Raw genomic sequence first — 19,223 nt, 5'->3', positions numbered from 1 at the left:
TTACAAATCATATATTTTAAAAAATATAAATTAAAGGTTTTCATGAGATATGTTGTGTCCCCATACATTTCATTATTACAATTTATGTATGTGTATGTATCTCTTATAAGGGGTTGGTTTAACCTCTGGTTTACTAGTAAAACTGAATTGCGAAATGATACATATCTAAAAAGTGTGTAACCAACAGGAAATATTTGGAATGCTCTGGTCTAGACTATATTGTGAAGTATAGTGTTATGGTCAGAATGAAATCCATTACAATGCAGAAGTCATGAAGTGTAATTTAGAACAAAAAAATCAGGTGAATTCTGCTGGATAGCTTTGCTTTTGACATAACCCTATTTTTCAATGGATATCTCATAGATTACCAACCAACTCAACATAGTTTGTGACAGCCACAAAAACGAAGTTTCTTGAGTATAAAACAGCTACAGTAGAACCTCGCTTATCTGACATAAATGGGCCAGCAGAATGTCGAATAAACAAAAATGTCAGATAAAACGGTCTCCTACTGTTACTTGTCCAACACAGCGATAGACACCTAGAATACTAACAACAGAAACTCAAAGGGTTAAGACAAGGCAATGCCTCGGGGCTAGAGCGGCCCAGCAGGAAGTGCCCGGATGCAGAAAAGGAGCAAGGAAATCACAGAGGGAAGGAGGGAGGACGTTTCCGGTCCTGCCTCTTTTTACCCTTTCCTCCCTCCTCCTCCTTGTCTTCCCTTTTTCACTTATTGGGAATGGAGAGAGAGTTGGGGAGTGCTCCTTTAATTGAAGGGGAAATGCTGGAGTAAAGGGGGGGGGGGAGGTTGTCAGATAAGCGAAGTCGGATAAGTGAGACTCTACTGTATTTTCAAAGTAAGTACCACACAATTAAACAGGAAATAACACTTTCAAACCAGGAACAGAAAATCTTTCACATTTTGTTACATAGGTTATGTGTTCATAAAAGGACACAAGTATGTAGCATAAGGATGTTATGTGTTTTCAACATACTGTGAGAATTCAGGAGTCAGCGCAAAATTATCTTCCAAATTGTCGGTTTTTACAAATTAAAGTGTAAGGAATGAATGACGTACTCATCTAAAGTTCTATCCAGACTGCATAAGCTGTGTTTGTGTGTGAGATGGTGTACAGGCAGGTGATGAGATTTTGGCACTGCTTTACAACTTTTCCATGGAAGCAGATGCACTAATGACTCTTGTATCTACAAATGTCTTTACAAATATATAGATCAGTCTTATAGTGAGGATGTCATTTTTGCTCCCCCAAAATATTGTTGCTTTTTAGCTCAGGTCCCAGGTGATACATTTTTAACTTAGAGATGCAGCTTTCTAGATATTTAAAAAAAATGGTTTCCAGGTGCATTACCATGATGGCGTTACCCATGACAAAAATCAAATGTTTTCACACTGTAATGATTGGGTTAAGCAGTAAAAGTTTCAGTATGTGTTTTCCTGGTTATGTGCAGAGAAGATATGAGAGGCACCATGGGCTGTGTTAAGTGCACAAGCCATAATATGCACCAGGTGTAGTAATTAGCAGTCACATGAAGGCTGCCTATTTGTCTGGTTTGGCTGCTGTTGTTGTATCCCCTTGTGTTTTCACACCATCAGATAGCTGGATTTAATTGAGGCCACATCAGATGAGGCATTACTGACACCTTTAATTGAATGAGCATCCAGGGAGGATTAACTCATAATATTGATTGGCTTTTAGCCACTTGCTCAAAAGGGTGTCTGGGTAGCTTATTAGTTGTTTTTATTTACACCTTTATACAAAGATGGTGAATAGGAATTCATAGTGCAATATGTTTTTCTAAATACTCCTAATACTTCTAAAAAGGACAGATAATAAAAATGCAAATGTACTTAATGGTTTATTATTTATGCATAAAAATATGTGAAATGAATACTTTCATATGTGCGGTTTACTCTGGTGTACATCTATTGCTACACCGATGGTGACAAATAGACTGAAACTGTTCACATTCCATTAAGATACTAATTCATTATTAAGAAATAGGGTTTTTTTGCAGACAAAGTCACATGTAATACTAAATGGACATTGATGTAAAAACTTGGATCAATCTTGTTCATCAGTGTTCAAACCATGTTTACTCACAACCCAGGCTTGAGATTTTCTTTATATTTATTCAATAACTGTGTCAACAAAACATCACAAAACATGAAGGTTTTTTCAAAAATAAGAATTACATTGCATTTTGGATGCCACCACAAGTATTTACAGAAGATATATATGTGTGTGTGTGTGTGTGTGTGTATCTCCTTTAAAGCACTATACATTTTATTTAAGTTTTGCAGATGCATAATTCCAACTGATTCTACCTTCCCCTTTAGACACTGTGGGTCCCCTAAACTTCTATATGATATTGTAGGAAAGCAAAAAATAATATAGGGGGAAAGCAGGCTCATTGAAAATTCCACCTTCCATTCCACAAGCAGGAGTATTCTGTTGACAGAGTTCTGCTTATGACAATTGAGGATCCATTTTAGACTCAATCTAAAATTTTAGATTTTACAGAGGAAAAATTAAATAAAGAGACACACTCAGCATAAAAAGATGGGGTTAATAATTGTTCTAATGTTTGAGTCATGGACAGATTTTGGAGCCAAACTTATGGATATTGATATGATCTGCGGATAACTAGATCAGTGAAGGGCACTGATGTCAATGGCATTTCCCCCACCTAGACATTTAAAAGGGCCAGAAATGGCACCATGGTGGAGAGAGTAGAGACAGGGTTGGTGATCCTTTTAGGATGGATTCAGCTTTTGTCTTTTTCCATTTTACTCAGAGAGGAAAATGCTATCTAGCTACCTATCTAGCTATAAGAGTTAAGGTACAGTATTCACAGTGACCTGTGGGTAAGTTGACCCAGGGTATACATGAGTACCTAGGGTACTTGCTTTCTCTTAAAATCAAGGCAGGTGATTCCTAAATTGCCCTGCTCCTTTAAAGAACTCCAAATTCAATAACCTAATCTAGTGATTCTCAACCTATGGGTCCCCAGATGTTTTGGCCTTCAACTCCCAGAAATCATAACAGCTGGTAAACTAGCTGGGATTTCTGGGAGTTGTGGGTCAAAACACCTGGGGACCCACAGGTTGAGAACCACTGACCTAATCTGTCTCCACCTGGATAACGCACACATCCCCACCTCCTTTACATGGAAAGTCATTTCAATGTTCAATGTATTGTCGAAGGCTTTCATGGCTGGAATCACTAGGTTCTTGTGGGTTTTTTCGGGCTATAGAGCCATGTTCTAGAGGCATTTCTCCTGACGTTTCGCCTGCATCTATGGCAAGCATCCTCAGAGGTTGAGAGGTTGACCTTCTCAACCTCTGAGGATGCTTGCCATAGATGCAGGCGAAACGTCAGGAGAAATGCCTCTAGAACATGGCTCTATAGCCCGAAAAAACCCACAAGAACCATTTCAATGTTCTCTCCATTTCTCAAAGGCATCCTGGAACACAAATAATAGTATTTGAAAGATAATTGAATAGTGATTACAATTGCATGCATAAGCTATTTTAATGTGTTCTGTTTTGGATGAAAGCATGACAATAATTCTGTAGTGATATTTCCTCATTCATTATAAAAGTATACACATATAATGTATATATGTTACTTTATTTATTTTTCCTCTCTAATTTGCCATGGGTTTTCTTCTTTGAGCTTTACTATAGCTTTTAAGAATCTCTGAGAGGCTGTATTTTATTTATTTCTCTGTTGAGATTTGCTTTTCTTATTGATCTACCTTGGTTTCTTTGAAAGCTAAACTATTTGCAAGATACAGGCGACTGGAAACACTTTAATAGTGGTCTGCTACGAATGTTTCCTTTAGATCTTTCTCACTCTGTATGCAATTAAGCATGCACATTAAGGTGTTCTCTAAACTGATAGTTTCCATGGGCCTGTCAAAAATTATTGCCTTGGCATTCATTTGCAGCTGCTCTTGGTTCTTGCTTGTTTTAATTGGGTCTTCCTTCTCTTGTCCTGTCCTTTCCTTCCTATCTCCTTCGCTTTTTTTTCTTTTTCCCATGTGTTTGGGGTCTTGTTGTACCCACTCAACAGTATCTCCTCCTGCAGAGTCCGTTGATGTTCACAGACCAAGCTCAGCAAGATGTCATCATGGTCCTAAAATTTCCATCCAACTCTCCTGTAACACATGTAGCAGCCAATACTCAGCCTGCTTTGGCAAATCCTGCTGTCATTACAGTTACTGCCAACCGACTGTTTGCTGTGAATAAGTGGCACAATCTTCCTGGTGAGTATGGCTGTTGCAGAAATTGTTGCATGTTGATTGTGTGTGTGTAGAAGATAAAATATTTGTGTGTAGTCTATTTGCTACTGATGGATTGAATCCTAAAAAAAACAGAAGTAGAATTGTAGTGGAACTCACATAAAAAGGTGCATTCGATTTTTGTGATTTATGTGGAACATCTTATATCTCATCATTCATTGTTTCTCTGAAGTCCCTTAGTTCTCAGTATATTTGGATTGGAATGTACAAAATACTAGTGCATTTGTATAGAATCACTATCCATTCCTGTTTGTTTCATTCGTAAGGCCCCGTTTTAGTTTTTGAGTGCCTCTCCCAAAAATGGGCACCTTTCCAAATGAGCTTTTTCATTCCAGTCTGAAAGAACAAAAATTTTCAGACCATTGGCCAACATGAGCGGCCTTCACAGGCTCCCCTTCACCTCAGTTGTGGGGCTAGAGGGGTGAAAATTGCCACACGTGGAGGGCACATCTGCCCACCAAATGTTGTAATGTTTGGACCATCCCCTAATTTTTAGGAATTCCCTTCCCCTTCCCATCATTTTTGGCAATGGTATGGTTTGTCCTTAAATCCTTTATTATGACCTGGATTAAAAGCATCAGAGTTACTGAAAGATACCACTAATTCTGAGTTGTTTTCCCATCCATCTGGAGAAGAGAACTGAGGTTAGAGATAGGACTTAAGATAACAATAAATCTGAGATGTTTTCCCCTCCATCTGCAGAAGAGAACTGAGGTTAAAGATAGGGCTTGAGATAACACTAATTCTGAGATGTTTTCCGCTTCATCTGCAGAAGAGGTTAGAGATAGGGCTTAAGATACCAGTATTTCTGTGATGCTTTCCCCTCTGTCTGCAGAGTGGGCAAGATGAGGCAAGAAGTAGGCAGGGCTGAGAGGTAAATAAATAGCACACAGAATGCTCATTGGACCCTTGTGAGAAGTTCCACATGGCCTGAAAATAAGGCGAATATATGGTAACCATTCATGCTTTCTTTCATTTTTGGGGCTATTTTTATATTGTAGAGGGTGTTACCATTTCGCGCCCAACAAAAGAAACAAAAGGAATGAAACACATCACTAAAAATACAAGTGAATTGTAATGGAAGTCCTATAAAGAAAGTTCATCAGAGTTGTGTGACTTATGTGTAACACATTGTATTTCATCTCTTCTCAAGAATCATTCTGTTCTCAGATCCAGCTTTTTTTGGAGACATGGTCAGAAGAAAGCTTTGGAAAGTCCTACTCTCTGTAAAAGTTATATCCTCTTCTTTCCTCAATGCCTCAAAAAATTGTCACTGGTTTTCCAGAGACAGGAGGATTCTTGAGACATGGGATGCACTAGGGTCCTGTAGCTGAAGTAATCTGACAGAAATCAGTTGTGCAATCTTTTCATATGAATCAAAGGACCATCTTTTCAAATAAAGATCTTTTTGTATACAATCTGATATTAGAATGTCTAAATTGATCTGCATTCTCTTATAATCAATATGCATCTATTGCATTTCTGCTCCATTTATAGCACAAAATTACATTTCATGGAATTATTAAAGCTGGAAGAGACCATGTGGGCTATCTAGTCCAACTCCCTGCCATGCAGAAAAAGTACAATCAAAATTCAGTCCTTGGCATATATTTTACTACCAAACCCATAGCCCACCTTGTGGTCATTTTGTAATAATAAACTCATGTAAGAACTCTGTAGAATTTATTTTTGTTCTTATTTATGGGATTTATTATTGAAAAAGGACAACATCCAAATATAAAATATAAAAGCAAAACCAAAACCAAAACAACTACTGACCAGACACTCAAATTGCAGGAAGTGGAAGCATTACTTTACAGATAACTAGTTACCTGAAATTCTCTACGGTAATTAGATCTATGATAGAATATAATTCTAAAGTTCATTATGGGATTGTGGAAGCATTAATCTATCTTTGTGTGGTTAACATAATAAATAAGTAGAAACCAATCTGTTTTAAAAGTGTCTTTGTTGCATTCATTTTTAGAATGCCCAATTTTACCAGTACATTTCTCCATAAGGATGAGTGACCAAAACAAAGAAACAATACTATTTTTAAAATTTGAAATATGTTAGTTATCTATTTTATTTATTTATTTATTTATTTATTTATTTATTTATTATACTTCTGCCCCACTCTTCTCACCCTGAATGGGACTCAGAGCAGCTTACAGTTTGGTCACTTCAGTGCCACATTGCAAAATACAGTGTATAAATACATCATATTAAACAATAAACAAATAAAACACATATATACAACAAAATGGTTAAAACTGTTAAAAACATAACCCTAAACTCATGGTCATCCTTCATGCTGCTGCATTCGTGTCTGTTCCATATTGCACTATTACCCTATTCCTTGAATGCCTGGTTCCAGTTCCAGTACAAACAGTGAGTGCAGACCCAATGATGGTCTAACTACTGTATTCTAAGTAGTTATTTTTTCCCATCTCTGTAAACAGATTACCAAACAAAAAACAAAAATAAATAAATAAAAGGGCAAACAACTGCATGGGAAAAGAACTGATTTCATTACGATGTCTGCAGCTTTTTAGTGATACTTGCTCAGATAAGAACTCAGAGTAATTGAGTTTTAATGATATATCAATTAATAATAATTTTAAACTACGTTTTCTCATTTTAGAGAAGAGTTCCATAGGCAAGTCTACCAATTCTCCTTGATTTCAAAATCAAGATCTTTTCCCCAAGATTTTTTAACCTCCAAGACTTTACCATATATAGCATCTAATAAAATAGAATATACATAGTTTAGAAGCTAATCCAACTATACTAGTTTTCCAGAGCTTCAGAGGAAATTTACTTTGCGAGGACATAAGTTAATCATTTGGTGTATGTTCAACCAAGAGACAAACAATCCATCTACTTGAAGTTTCAGTTGTGTATGATAATACCCAATAGATACATCCAATAGATACAAAATGTTTACTTCTCCCATTTCCTTATTTTGAATAAAGTATCTTATTAATTCAAAGAGTGGCAGTATGATGTACAGGGGTGAGTGTTGGGCCAGGATGCAAGGGAACCAGGGTTTAATCTCATCTTGTCTAAGAAAGCTATTGTTAGATCTTGGGAAAGTCACACTTTCTCATCTTAAAAGGTTGGTTTTCCTTCTAGTTTCAAGAGGAAATATATGCTTCAAAAGTAAAATTACGTCTTTATTTGTTCTCTGTAAATTTCTGAATTCTCTTTGTTCAGCTTGCTACTCATTATGTAATATAGATGACCACACATGACTTAGTAACTTGCTGTATTGAGCATGTGTTGAGCAAGCTAATGAGGAAGAATACTTGACCACTTGCCATCACATCAGAGGCTACTGTTCTGAATTGCTCATGGGCCCTTCCTTACCACTGGCCTCTTGTCAATCAGTGTTCCAGGCTTGGTATTAAATTTCTATTACAATTCTTTTTAATGTGCTAAATAAATAAATAAGTTTATAAAGAACACAAGAACAATGAAGCCTACAAATGCCCTGTTTACATGATTTGCACCAATTTTATTTTGCTCATTTGTCAGTCTGAGCATTGTATTGCCAAATTCAATATTCTATCTAAGCTGGAAACTTACACTACACCATCATTTTCTCAGATTTTTGTAAATCAGGGCTTATGGATTTCATAAGAATTATGTACTCATCCCAGCCATGCATGTGCTTTGCAAGGTGTGTGCGAAAATGTGAGATGTTGGACATATGATTTTTATTATGTTCCTTACAATTCCTGGAAGCATTATTTGATATTTAGAAATTTTGCATCATGAAAACAAATATATTTCAGGCACAAAAACCCTCCACACATTTGTAACACTGCAGTCCAGAAATGTTTCTTGGAGTTCTTTTTCATGAATGCAACTTTCAGAAACTTGGTGAAATATTTAATGCTGTGTGAACTAGAAATTCCCTTATCTTTATTATATAAATAATAAGATTTTTTTATCTGAATCCTTTGTGCTGTACTGTTCAAAAAATATTTTTAAAGGGGAAAACAATATTAGCTATAGTCAGCAGATGGTTGTCACATTCTGTTTTCAGTGCTCTTTACCACTTAATTTTGTTTTGTTGCAACATGAGAGGCTGCCAGTCAAGCATCTGCTGTAGCTTATGGCCAAGTTCTGGACTCTCTGACGCGGGTACACATTGAGAATAGCAATAATCTAAAATAAATGCAATAAGCAGTCTTTGCAGCGCCTGGATATTTTGTTTTGTTTTGTTTCATCGATGGTGTTTAATAAATGAATGGAATTACCACTGTGCCAGGGAAACAATGGCAGGTAGTATTTGATTTATAGGATTTTCCTTGGTTTTAATGCCTGCAAATAACACAGTTCTAAAATCTTCCTTCTGCATTTTAGCTCATCAAGGTGCCGTTCAGGACCAGCCATACCAGCTGCCAGTGGAAATCGATCCTCTCATAGGTCTGTCACTTCCTTCTCTCTTTGCGATTCATTAAGCTCTGTATGGTGGCCCTGAAGTGTAGATTACGGTTGTTTTTCACTTGCTGGTTGCTGGGAATGGAATTTTCCTGATAAACCATTTGCATGCAAATTGGAATGCAATGAGCTGTGGCTATGCTGGTATTTCATCAACTCCCCCTCATTGGTTTGCCTAATTTGAACAGGCCTAGGACGTGTGTCAGTGAAAATTAATATGGATGCCGTAATAATGTGTGATTGAGAATGCGCATGAAGTACTGTCAGGATAATATTGGGCCTTTTCATCACTCAGACTTGTTGATGAGCAAGAGCGAGGCATGGTTATGATGAATGGGTGCACCGGTAATGCGATGGAGCTCCTTTGCAGAGAAATTTTCATAATAACAGCGGGATTCTTAGCCGCGCTGTGTTGTGAAAAATAAAAGTGTGGTGCCAGAATTTCATCATTAAGGGAGATCAATCCTTTCTTCACAGGCCTGCTGCTCGGGCTGAGGGTATTAATGTGTAATTGCAGAGTAGTTCCAAAGTTGAAATATATAGCTCAGCCATTTTTAGAGTTAAGATATTAGTATTCATTTTCCCGAGACATGGAAGACTTCAGGATCACAATCAGGGAAGCTGGAAGATTTTACACATCTAGAAGAACACATATAATGCATTCTGTTTCCATTGAGTTTCGTATAGTGCTCCAGTTCGTATTGCTAAGAAGTTAACCTCTATTTTTAGCCATTTATGGTTTGGCCATCTGATTCAAACTGACAAGAGACTACAGATTTGGGAAACATTGTTTTGGTAATTTCAAATATAAAATTTACTGATTTTTAACTTTATAAAACCATAACATTTTACCTGCAGAAATCTCTCAAAATTAATCTATAGCTCAATGTAATTTGTAGAGGAGTGACGGTGGTGCAGTGGGTTAACCCATTGTTCCAACTGAACTGCTGACCTGAAGGTTGCGGGTTTGAATTTGTGGGATGGGGTGAGCTTCTGTCTGCCACATATTGCTTGCTGGGACATGAGAGAAGCCTCCCAGCTAACATATCCCAGCATCCCCTGGGCAACGTCTCTGTAGAGGGCTAATTCTCTCACACCAGAAGCAACTTGCAGCATGTTCTCTTTTTTTAAAGTAATTTGTATAGTTTTTTCTAGTTACTGAATGTGAATAAATTGTTTTATTTACTTTCAAGGACAAAGGGAGCCAGTACAAAATATTTTGACTGATTAATAGATTATATCAAGCTCAGTATAATTAGTTAAGTCAAATTGATAATTTGATTATTGGTAACTGATCTGTATTGAGCAGATGTAGCTGACTACTTCAATTATCTGTTTAAACCTTTGAGGATGGGCTTATAGTCCCTGCCACAATGCTTAATAAAATTATTGTATTAAAAATAATATCTCTGTTGCCATCAAATATCAAAATATAAACATTTTGTAACTTATAGAAACCTTGTAGTTTGGTTCTGCAGTATAGAGATGCCATTGACACCAGCACTAGAAATCTTTTATAATGAATGAGAGTAAGATGCCTGTCATTTGTGTCTTTAAGTCCCCTGTTGACTTATGGAAACTTTTATCACTTTCATAGGGTTTTCTGGGTCAAGGAGTATTCAGATATAGTTTTGCCAGTCAGTTTCTTCATCTGAAATATTGCACCTGATATTCATTGGTAGTCTCTCATCCAATGCTGATCCTGAATAATAAGAGAATGAAATATTGTTTATCAGATTTTTTAAATTCTATCATAAGCGACTTGAGAAACTGCAAGTCGCTTCTGATGTGAGAGAATTGGCTGTCTTCAGGGGACGTTGCCCAGGGGATGCTAAGATGTTGAGCCAGCACAAGAGTTTAACCCATTGCACCACCATGGTTCCTTGTTTATCAGAAAATAGGCTGATGAGTACAATGCTTATTTATCTGGTTCTAGCCGTCCCCTGCCACGCATTGCTGTGGCCCACATGGGGGATCTGTGCAGGAAGTTTGGCCCAATTCTGTCATTGGTGGGGTTTAGAATACTCTGTGATTGTAGGTGAACTATAAATCTCAACAACTACAACTCTCAAATGACAAAATCAATTTTTTGAGTGAAAGACATACATTAAGTTGTTAGGTGTCTAGTGTCCAAATTTCGTGTCAATTCATCCAGTACTTTTTGAGTTCTGTTAATCCCACAAATGAACATTACCTTTTTATTTATATAGATTATATGCCCTTAACAGTTCCTAGTGTTTAAGAATGTTCCATTTCTTGATAGATTTTCCCCTAGAGATATTTCCTTGCTCTTGACCCATCTATCTTTTGTAACTTCCTGCTGTTTTCACTCCTAAAACGAGTCAGTTATTTCAAAGATTGCTTACAGAAGTTCTCCTTCTAGCCAAAATTCTGCTTTAAACCTTATATTACTGGGCACAGAGGATAGCAGAACATGGCAGAGCAGTTCACCAGGTCATGTATGAGCAAGAAAAAATAGCCTGAAAACTTATTACCAAATTGGGATGTTTTATTCTTAAGATTTAGCCATGTGTGCAACCTCTTTTGCAGGAAACTGCATAAGGTTCACTACCCTTAGTTTATCCATTATAAATAGCAGTGTTCGTATGATAACTTCTGATTAGCTCACTTGACAAGCTAGAAGGATCCTAATTTGGAAAATGTTTCTTTTATTAACAAGGATAATTCCTAATGTGGATTTTGAACTTACTCTTTTGTCACTCTTTTAACTGAACAATTAACAGTTAGTTGATTTTTTTTGTGTGTCAGAAATAACTTGAGAAACTGCAAGTCGCTTCTGGTGCAAGGACGTTGTCCAGGGGACGCCTGGATGTTTTCTCATCCTGTGGGAGGCTTCTCTCATGTCCCCACATGGGAAGCTGGAGCTGACAAATGGGAACTCACCCCATCTTGTCAGCAGTTCAGGTCAGCAGTTCAGCCAGCACAAGGTTTTAACCCATTGTGCAACCACGGCTCCAGTTGGTTGAATGTTAATGCAACAGTATGACATATGAAATGCTCCTAACAATTTAGCATGAAGCAGGTATTGCATTCCAAACATTATTTTGCAGTGATCCACTGGTGGTAATTGAATGTATAGGCTGGATTTTGCAGATTTTCCTTCCTGGCAAACATGGAAAAGTTTGTAATGAATCAGCAAGGAGGAAATGAAAGGATGGGCAGGAGCAATAGCAATAGCGATACACATTGCTTAATTATCTGTGTAAAAATCAAGAAAAAAACTCAGTTTAAAACAATCCCAAATTAATATTTTATGTGTTTGTTTTTTTTTTACTTTCTTCTCTCCCCTGCAGCTAGCAATACAAGTATGCATAGGAGACAAATCACAGATCTTTTAGACCAAAGTATTCAGGTCCATTCCCAGTGTTTTGTAATCACTTCTGATAATCGATACATTCTGGTCTGTGGTTTCTGGGACAAAAGTTTCCGGGTGTACTCTACTGATACAGGTATGTATCTAAATTAGTGTATTATTTGGTTGCATTTTAAATCTCTTTGGAAAGAGAAGAATGCGCAATGTCTATCCAAAATCTTTGTTGTCTAAAATTTACAGTATTTCTGAAACATTCCAACCTCTTAAGACGTTTACTTAGAAAATAATAGTGATCATTCCTTTATGCCTCCTTCTGCCAAACTTTTATGTTCTACTTGTCATTAAAAATCAAACAGAGCTTTTGGTCAGATGCAGCATCATACAAATGTTCCCTTGCATAAGATTGACTTTTGCAGTAAGCCAAATACTAATTGACTGTATAGTATTCTGCCCCAGTTCTAGCAGATGCCATTCCCCTTAACTTTAGGATAGACATGGCCTCAGTTCTCTGTTTTTCAGCACTAACCTTGCTATTTTGAATTTCTTGTCTCTACTGCTGGTTTGTGATCTGCATACAATATATTCACACAAATTATTTATAGGAGTCCTCTTTAATAAATACGTGGTAATAATAAAACTTTATTTATATCCCACCACCATATCCCCAAAGGGATTCGGGGTGGCTCACAAAAGCACTCCAAAGTGCAGCACACATAAAATACACAATGCATAAACATTTAAAACAATATAAAATTACACAATGATTTTACATAAAACGACACATAAACTCTTGTTAATAAGAAGTCGGTGCCTGCGCCAGTTCATAGAAGGAGATGCAGTCTCGAAGATAGGTTGGACCTGAAATGTAGAGGGCTTTATAGCACTTTGAATTGAGCCCAGAAACTTGTCAACAGCCAGTGGAGCTATAAATGGTTAGTAATCTGGCTGCCGGTTAGTCATCTGGCTGCCGGTCTTTGCACTAACAGCAGTTTCCGAGCCTTTCTTCAAAGGCAGCCCCACGTAGAGTGCATTGTAGTAGTCCATTCTAGATGTTTCGGAGGTGTGGATCGCCATGGCCAAGTCAGGCTTCTCGAGGTATGATCACAGCTAGTGCATGACTTAAGAATCTCTATACCATTTATTTTATCTGTTCATAGTTCCCCCATATATATGAATGGAATTACAGCATTTACATAAAATAGTGGTTCTTAACCTGTGGGCTGTGGACCACCAGTGGGCAGCGAGGATGGAAACTGGTCCGTGAGCCTCCTTCCTCTTTATTTACTTATTTTATTTCCTCTCCTTTTGCACTGCCTGCCACTCCTTTCCTGTCGCTGACCATGGCATATATTCTAAATCTGAAACTAGAGCTGATATGGCCTATCCAATGCAATTTTCTGAATCAGCACCCCAAACCGAATCTAAAGTTGTCCAAAAACTGATTTGTAACCCTTTTGGTACTAATGTTGGAGAGTGGTCCCTGGTCAAAGTGGTCCCTGGTCAAGTGGTCCCTGATTTAAAAACAAACAAACACTGACCTAAGAGAAGCATTCTGTTAAATCAGAAGAGGTTCAGGATGTTTTTCTATTTTTGTTCTTTGCGTTGTGATCCTTGAAACTTTTTTTCATCACAAAATGGATCTCCAAGAACATTCCTTTCATTGTTCCATTCTTGTTCTTTCTGGTTTATTTTCAGAACAAGTAATTTAGAAGCATCTAAGCCTACTTAGGAACAGTGAATCATTGGAACAATTTGACAAGGAAAAATATTTTAACTAGATGAATCAATTGAAAAGATCCCAGTGTGTGACAACAATAAATATTGTTGGAATATGTATTATAAATCCATTCTTTGAAATGTGAATAAAAATATCAGAGTAAAATAATTTGAGAATTAAAATGAAAATGTTTTTTTCTTTGTGGACTCTGTGAATGCACACATGTGGAGTATCTGCACCTGGGCAGGTTCCAACAGAAAACCTTCAAAGTTTAAATCCAACGTTTTGGCAGTAATCACCCAGTCCCCTCTCCAGGGCATTAAACACGCCCTGGCCACACGCTCCGCAGTTCCTGCTTTTCCGCCGCAAAGTTCACTTTGGAAACTTATTCGCAATGTCTACTACTTGTTTTAAGCAGTGTACTCAGTGCTCTGCTAAATTTACAGACTCTGACAAGCACTCTAAGTGTATTCTCTGCCTGGGTGAAGCACATGTTATTTCTTCCTGCCGCCATTGCTAGTCCCTGACAGCCCAGGCTTGGGAGAACAGGGCCGCTTGGCTGAAATACCTTCTGTACGAGTAAACCTTCACTCCCTTGACTTCTCAACTGTCAACTTCTGCTCCTTCGACCTTGGAGCCCTCGACCTGGACTGCAGCCCAACATAATTTTAAACATAGTCTATATGTGCATCTGAGTGGCTGCCACAGTTATAAGACTGACTCAAAATTCAAGTAAGAAATAGATTTTTGGAATTTTCTCAAATGTAAATATTTTTGCAATACCTTGCAAATTAAAAAAGTCCCAAAAGCCAGTGTATCATGAGAATTGATCAACCCAACTGCTTCCAAGATGTGTTAGTCTTCAGCGAGCATGTGAATTTTCAAAACTGTATAGTCACTTTAGCTATAGAATGAAGCGATACCATTGTATTCCCTCATCCTACCCAGATTCTGCTGTGTGTGTAGCTCATGCCTATGTCTTGAAGAAAGAGGCGAGAGTAATCTGAAATGTATTGGAACAGCAATCTGGGACATTAAAAATGCTGCTATTAAAATGTGACCTCTGGTTTGTGTTTAATAATGCTCAAAATGTGCTTCCTGAGACACATGTGCTCTCCAGTAACTAAGGTGAATAGTGGTGGTGGTTATTAAAAAGAAATCACTTTGTTCTTTCCACAGGAATCACTGTTAATAATGTGTATGTGTGTTTAAAAACAAAACATAAATTTTCTTTTTCTTTTATTAACCCATTTTTAAAAAAAATGAAGAGTTGGGTTTACTGAGCAGTCTCTCTCTTAAATGTTTTAAACAGACCTATTTAGATTGATGTTTTGCTTTCATGTAATGGGTGTGACTATCAATAAAAGATTAACAAATGGTGGTAGAGGACATTGGGTGAAATTTTACCCAATTTTATGGCATCATGTTTAATATATTAAAGCTGCAAGACTGAAATCTGAGTTCAGTGAGTGGAACTTTTGTCGGCTGCCAGATTACTAATTGGCGCTAGCTAGAGGGAACATACCCTTCCGACAAGTTTCCAGGTTCAATTCGAGGTGCAGGTTATTACCTATAAAGCCCTATACGGGGCTTGACGAATGCAAGGCTGGGGTGAAAATTGCTGGAAGAAACATTAACAACCTTAGATATGCAGATGACACCACTTTGATGGCTGAAAGCGAAGAGGAGCTGAGGAGCCTTCTAATCAAGGTGAAAGAAGAAAGTGCAAAAGCTGGGTTGCAGCTAAACATAAAAAAAAACCCCAAGATTACGGCAAAAAGAATGATTGACAACTGGGAAATGGAGGGAGAAAACATGGAAGCAGTGACAGACTTTATACTTCTAGGTGCAAAGATTACTGCAGACGCAGACTGCAGTCAGGAAATCAGGAGATGCTTACTCCTGATGGGGGGAGAGCAATGTCCAATCTTGATGAAATAGTGAAGAGTAGACACATCACACTGGCAATGAAGATCCACATAGTTAAAGCAGTGGTATTCCCCATCGTCACCTACGGATGTGAGAGATGGACCATAGGGAAGGCTGAGCAAAGGAAGAGAGATGCTTTTGAACTGCAGTGCTGGAGGAAAGTTCTGAGAGTGCCTTGGACTGTGAGAAGATCCAACCAGTCCATACTTCAGGAAATAAAGACTGACTGATCATTGGAGGGAAGGATAGTAGAGGCAAAGATGAAGTACTTTGGCCACATCGTGAGAAGAAAGGAAAGTTTAGAGAATACAATGATGCTGGGGAAAATTGAAGGAAAAAGGAAGAGGGGCTGACCAAGGGCAAGATGGATGGATGGGATCCTTGAAGTGACTGGATTGACCTTGAATGAGCTGGGGTTGGTGATGGCCGACAGGGAGCTCTGGCGTGGGCTGGTCCATGAGGTCACGAAGAGTCGGAAACGACTGAACGAATGAACAACAACAACAACCCTATACGCTTTGGGTGCAATCTATCTTCAAGACTGCATCTCTTTCTACGAAATGGCGCAGGCTCTGAGGTTGACAGGGGAGGCACTCCTCTTGGTCCTACCACTGTTTCAAGCATGGTTGGTGGGGATGAGAGAGAGGACCTTTTCTGTGGTGGCCCCACCAGCTCTGAAGATTACATTACCCCCCCCCCCCACCTTCAATCTTTTTGTTCCAACCTGAAAGCATGGATGTTCAGGCAGGCCTTTGACTTTGAGTTGGCTGAATGGGCCCATATGAAGCTGACACTTCTCTCCTGTGATTTGACGGCAGTTAGTTTTATCTATTGTTGTTTTAAAATTGTGTTGTTTTGATTTTATGCTATATGTGTTGATGGGGGTGTTATAATTTTATGTAACTTATTTTATACTTTCGTACCATTTTTACCTGTTGTATGTTATATGTGCGCCCTGGAGTGCCTTGTAAGCCACCCCGAGTCCCTTTGGGGAGATGGTGGTGGAATAGAAATAAATATTATTATTGCTGCTGCTGTTATTTGTTTTTCACTTAAACTCTTGTGACTTCAGTGCAGCTTTCCTTATTATTATTATTATTATTATTAGTAATAAACTTTATACCCCGCCACCATCTCCCTGAAGGGATTCGGAGTGGCTAACATGAGGCCAAGCCCAAACAAATTACAACAGAGCAGAAGTACATATAAGCAAAAAAATAATATCAAATAAAATATTTAATAATAACATAGTAATAAAATGAAAATAACAAAATAATAATAATAAACAAATGATAAAATAGTAATAGACTTAGACAAAGAGAGCGAGGCCCATGAATAAAAATGGATAGAATTTGATAAAACCCATGGTGAGATAGGTAGAAAGTGCTATGATTTGTGGGTGGATCGGATGGGATAACAATAGAGTCAATCTTTGACTGAGGGATAAAATGAAGAGCATCAAAGAAGCAAGTTGGACTTGGGATGGGGCGAGGCATGGAAATTAATTGTTCAATCCCCAAAAGCACACCGGAAAAGCCAGGTTTTTAAACTTTTTCTAAAGGCTGCCAGGGAGGGTGCCTGTCTAATCTCCCTGGGGAGTGAGTTCCAGAGCCGGGGGGCAAGCACAGAGAAGGCCTTCTCCCTCGTCCCTACGAGTCATGCCTGTCACGGAGGTGGGAGCAAGAGGAGGGCCTCCCCTAAAGGTCGAAGAGATCATGCAGGTTCGTAGGAGGAAATGCGATCATGAAGGTAGACCCACCCCATTCAGGACAGCATCTCCTCAATTGTCATATAATATTTTTTAGTATTGATTATAGTGAAGGTGAGAAGATCTAGACTGGTAGATGGGTTCTGTTCACTGTATTTCTGATCTGATATTGAATGGGCTAGATCCAGATTGGGAGTTGTTTTAGTTCCATTCACATTGGAGAAAGAGAGAAGAATACCGATTTCTCTATTATTCTTTCCTATCTTAACATCAACTCTAATACAGTGAGAGGGCTGAGGACCCTGAGTGCTGAAGGTAGCATTGGGAAAGGGGGATTCAGAGAAAATCACCAGCAACACACTTATCTTCCAGTGGGAAGTCTTTACTGAATTCGGTTTCCCTCTGTGAACAGAAGGAGCCCTTTTGTTTGTGGTGGATAAGTCTGTCTACTGATCTATCTATATGTTTGTGCATCTACTTAAGAGAAAGAATGAGAAAAGGATAAGAATGGTCAGACTTCTTAAAAAAAAAGATCCCCAAGATCTATGACATTAGCTTTACTTTACTTGTTACATTCAAATAAAAATTGAGAAATATCTACCTGCGGCCAAGATAAATCTATAAATAAGCAATTCAATTATAATAGAAAGCTAACTCTGCTTTTGTGTTTACCCCTTTTTTTAATATGTAAAAAAGTTGTAGGTTTGTGTTTGGTTATTCCCACCCAGAAGGGAAAAATATTGAGAAGGGAATGTAGAATGAACAGGAGAAGATGATGTGGTCAGTAATAGGTAATGGCAAGTTCCCACAAATGTTGAATTCAATTATATTTTAGCACTTACAGAAAAGAACCCTTTTCTTATTAGACTGGTGGCGGCGGGGGGGGGGGGGGGACTGGGTTGCAACAGGAAATACCTTGAACATAAATCATTCATTCTGAGTACAGCTAGTATAGCAGACCCAAAATAAAACCATCCCACAGTGGTTGATATTTTTTCAGGATTTTTTAAAAAATCAGTAGGGCAGACACATCTTATTATTTTTTTTTTGTAATACAGCTGTTACATCAAACATTAACTAGCAAATTTGTTCTGTCAAAAAAGGATATCCTAATGCATATGGTGGTCATTGATACTATGGTTTAAACAGCTGGACTTATTATTAGAGCAACAAAAACATGGAAACACCCTTAGGACATTATTAGAAAGTAGTTAAATAAATATAAAGGGAGATTGAGGAAGCAGAATTTAATAATTTCTCTAGCACCATATCTGCTTATTGTTAAGTCCCAACTAGAGTAAAACCCTTGAGTTAGCTGGATTTACCTATGTATCAACTGATAGTTTTACCATTGATTAAGTGCATCTGCTTTAGCTGAGACTAACCAACAGGATCCCAGCCAATAAAGAAGCTAGTTATATTTTCTAACAATAGTAATATTAGAACTTAAGAATGTAGACCAAAATTGTATGATTTTTCTAACTGATTTTTCAAGAATGGGTGATTTATTGTATTAAACCTAAAACTGACTAAATGGAAGAATATCCTTACGTTTTTGTGGCCAGCAATTTTGAAAATGTCTTTGCCAAATTGGACAAGTTTCTCTGGATGTGTATGTAATTTGAAGAGAACAGAGAAAATACTAGTGCAAGTCACACTAAAGAAAAAATCCACTTAAAATCAGGTTTCTGCCTCCTGCAGAATTCTGGGGTTTGTAGTTTAGTGAGGCTGTTAAAGGCTTCTCCCTAAACTACAAACCC

The 19,223-nt window shown here is 37.9% G+C and overlaps 1 protein-coding gene across 9 annotated transcripts in view; it reads left to right on the top strand.

Annotated features, from left to right (window-relative positions):
• LRBA (LPS responsive beige-like anchor protein) overlaps nt 1-19,223 on the top strand; it is a 420,612-nt gene that overhangs the window by 376,096 nt on the left and 25,293 nt on the right. For 7 of the 9 annotated variants that reach the window (XM_060778857.2, XM_060778855.2, XM_060778851.2 and 4 more), the window contains 3 exons: nt 4,098-4,290; nt 8,698-8,760; nt 12,090-12,245. In XM_060778857.2, the coding sequence (XP_060634840.2) occupies nt 4,098-4,290; nt 8,698-8,760; nt 12,090-12,245 (412 nt within the window). The remainder of the gene's footprint in view (nt 1-4,097; nt 4,291-8,697; nt 8,761-12,089; nt 12,246-19,223) is intronic. The other 2 variants (XM_060778854.2, XM_060778852.2) reach the window with 1 other exon arrangement.

The sequence above is a fragment of the Anolis sagrei genome, chromosome 5, assembly GCF_037176765.1.
Source record: "Anolis sagrei isolate rAnoSag1 chromosome 5, rAnoSag1.mat, whole genome shotgun sequence".
Lineage (NCBI taxonomy): Eukaryota > Metazoa > Chordata > Lepidosauria > Squamata > Dactyloidae > Anolis > Anolis sagrei.
Note: the sequence above shows the minus strand (reverse complement) of the source record. Positions and strands in the feature narration are given on the sequence as shown.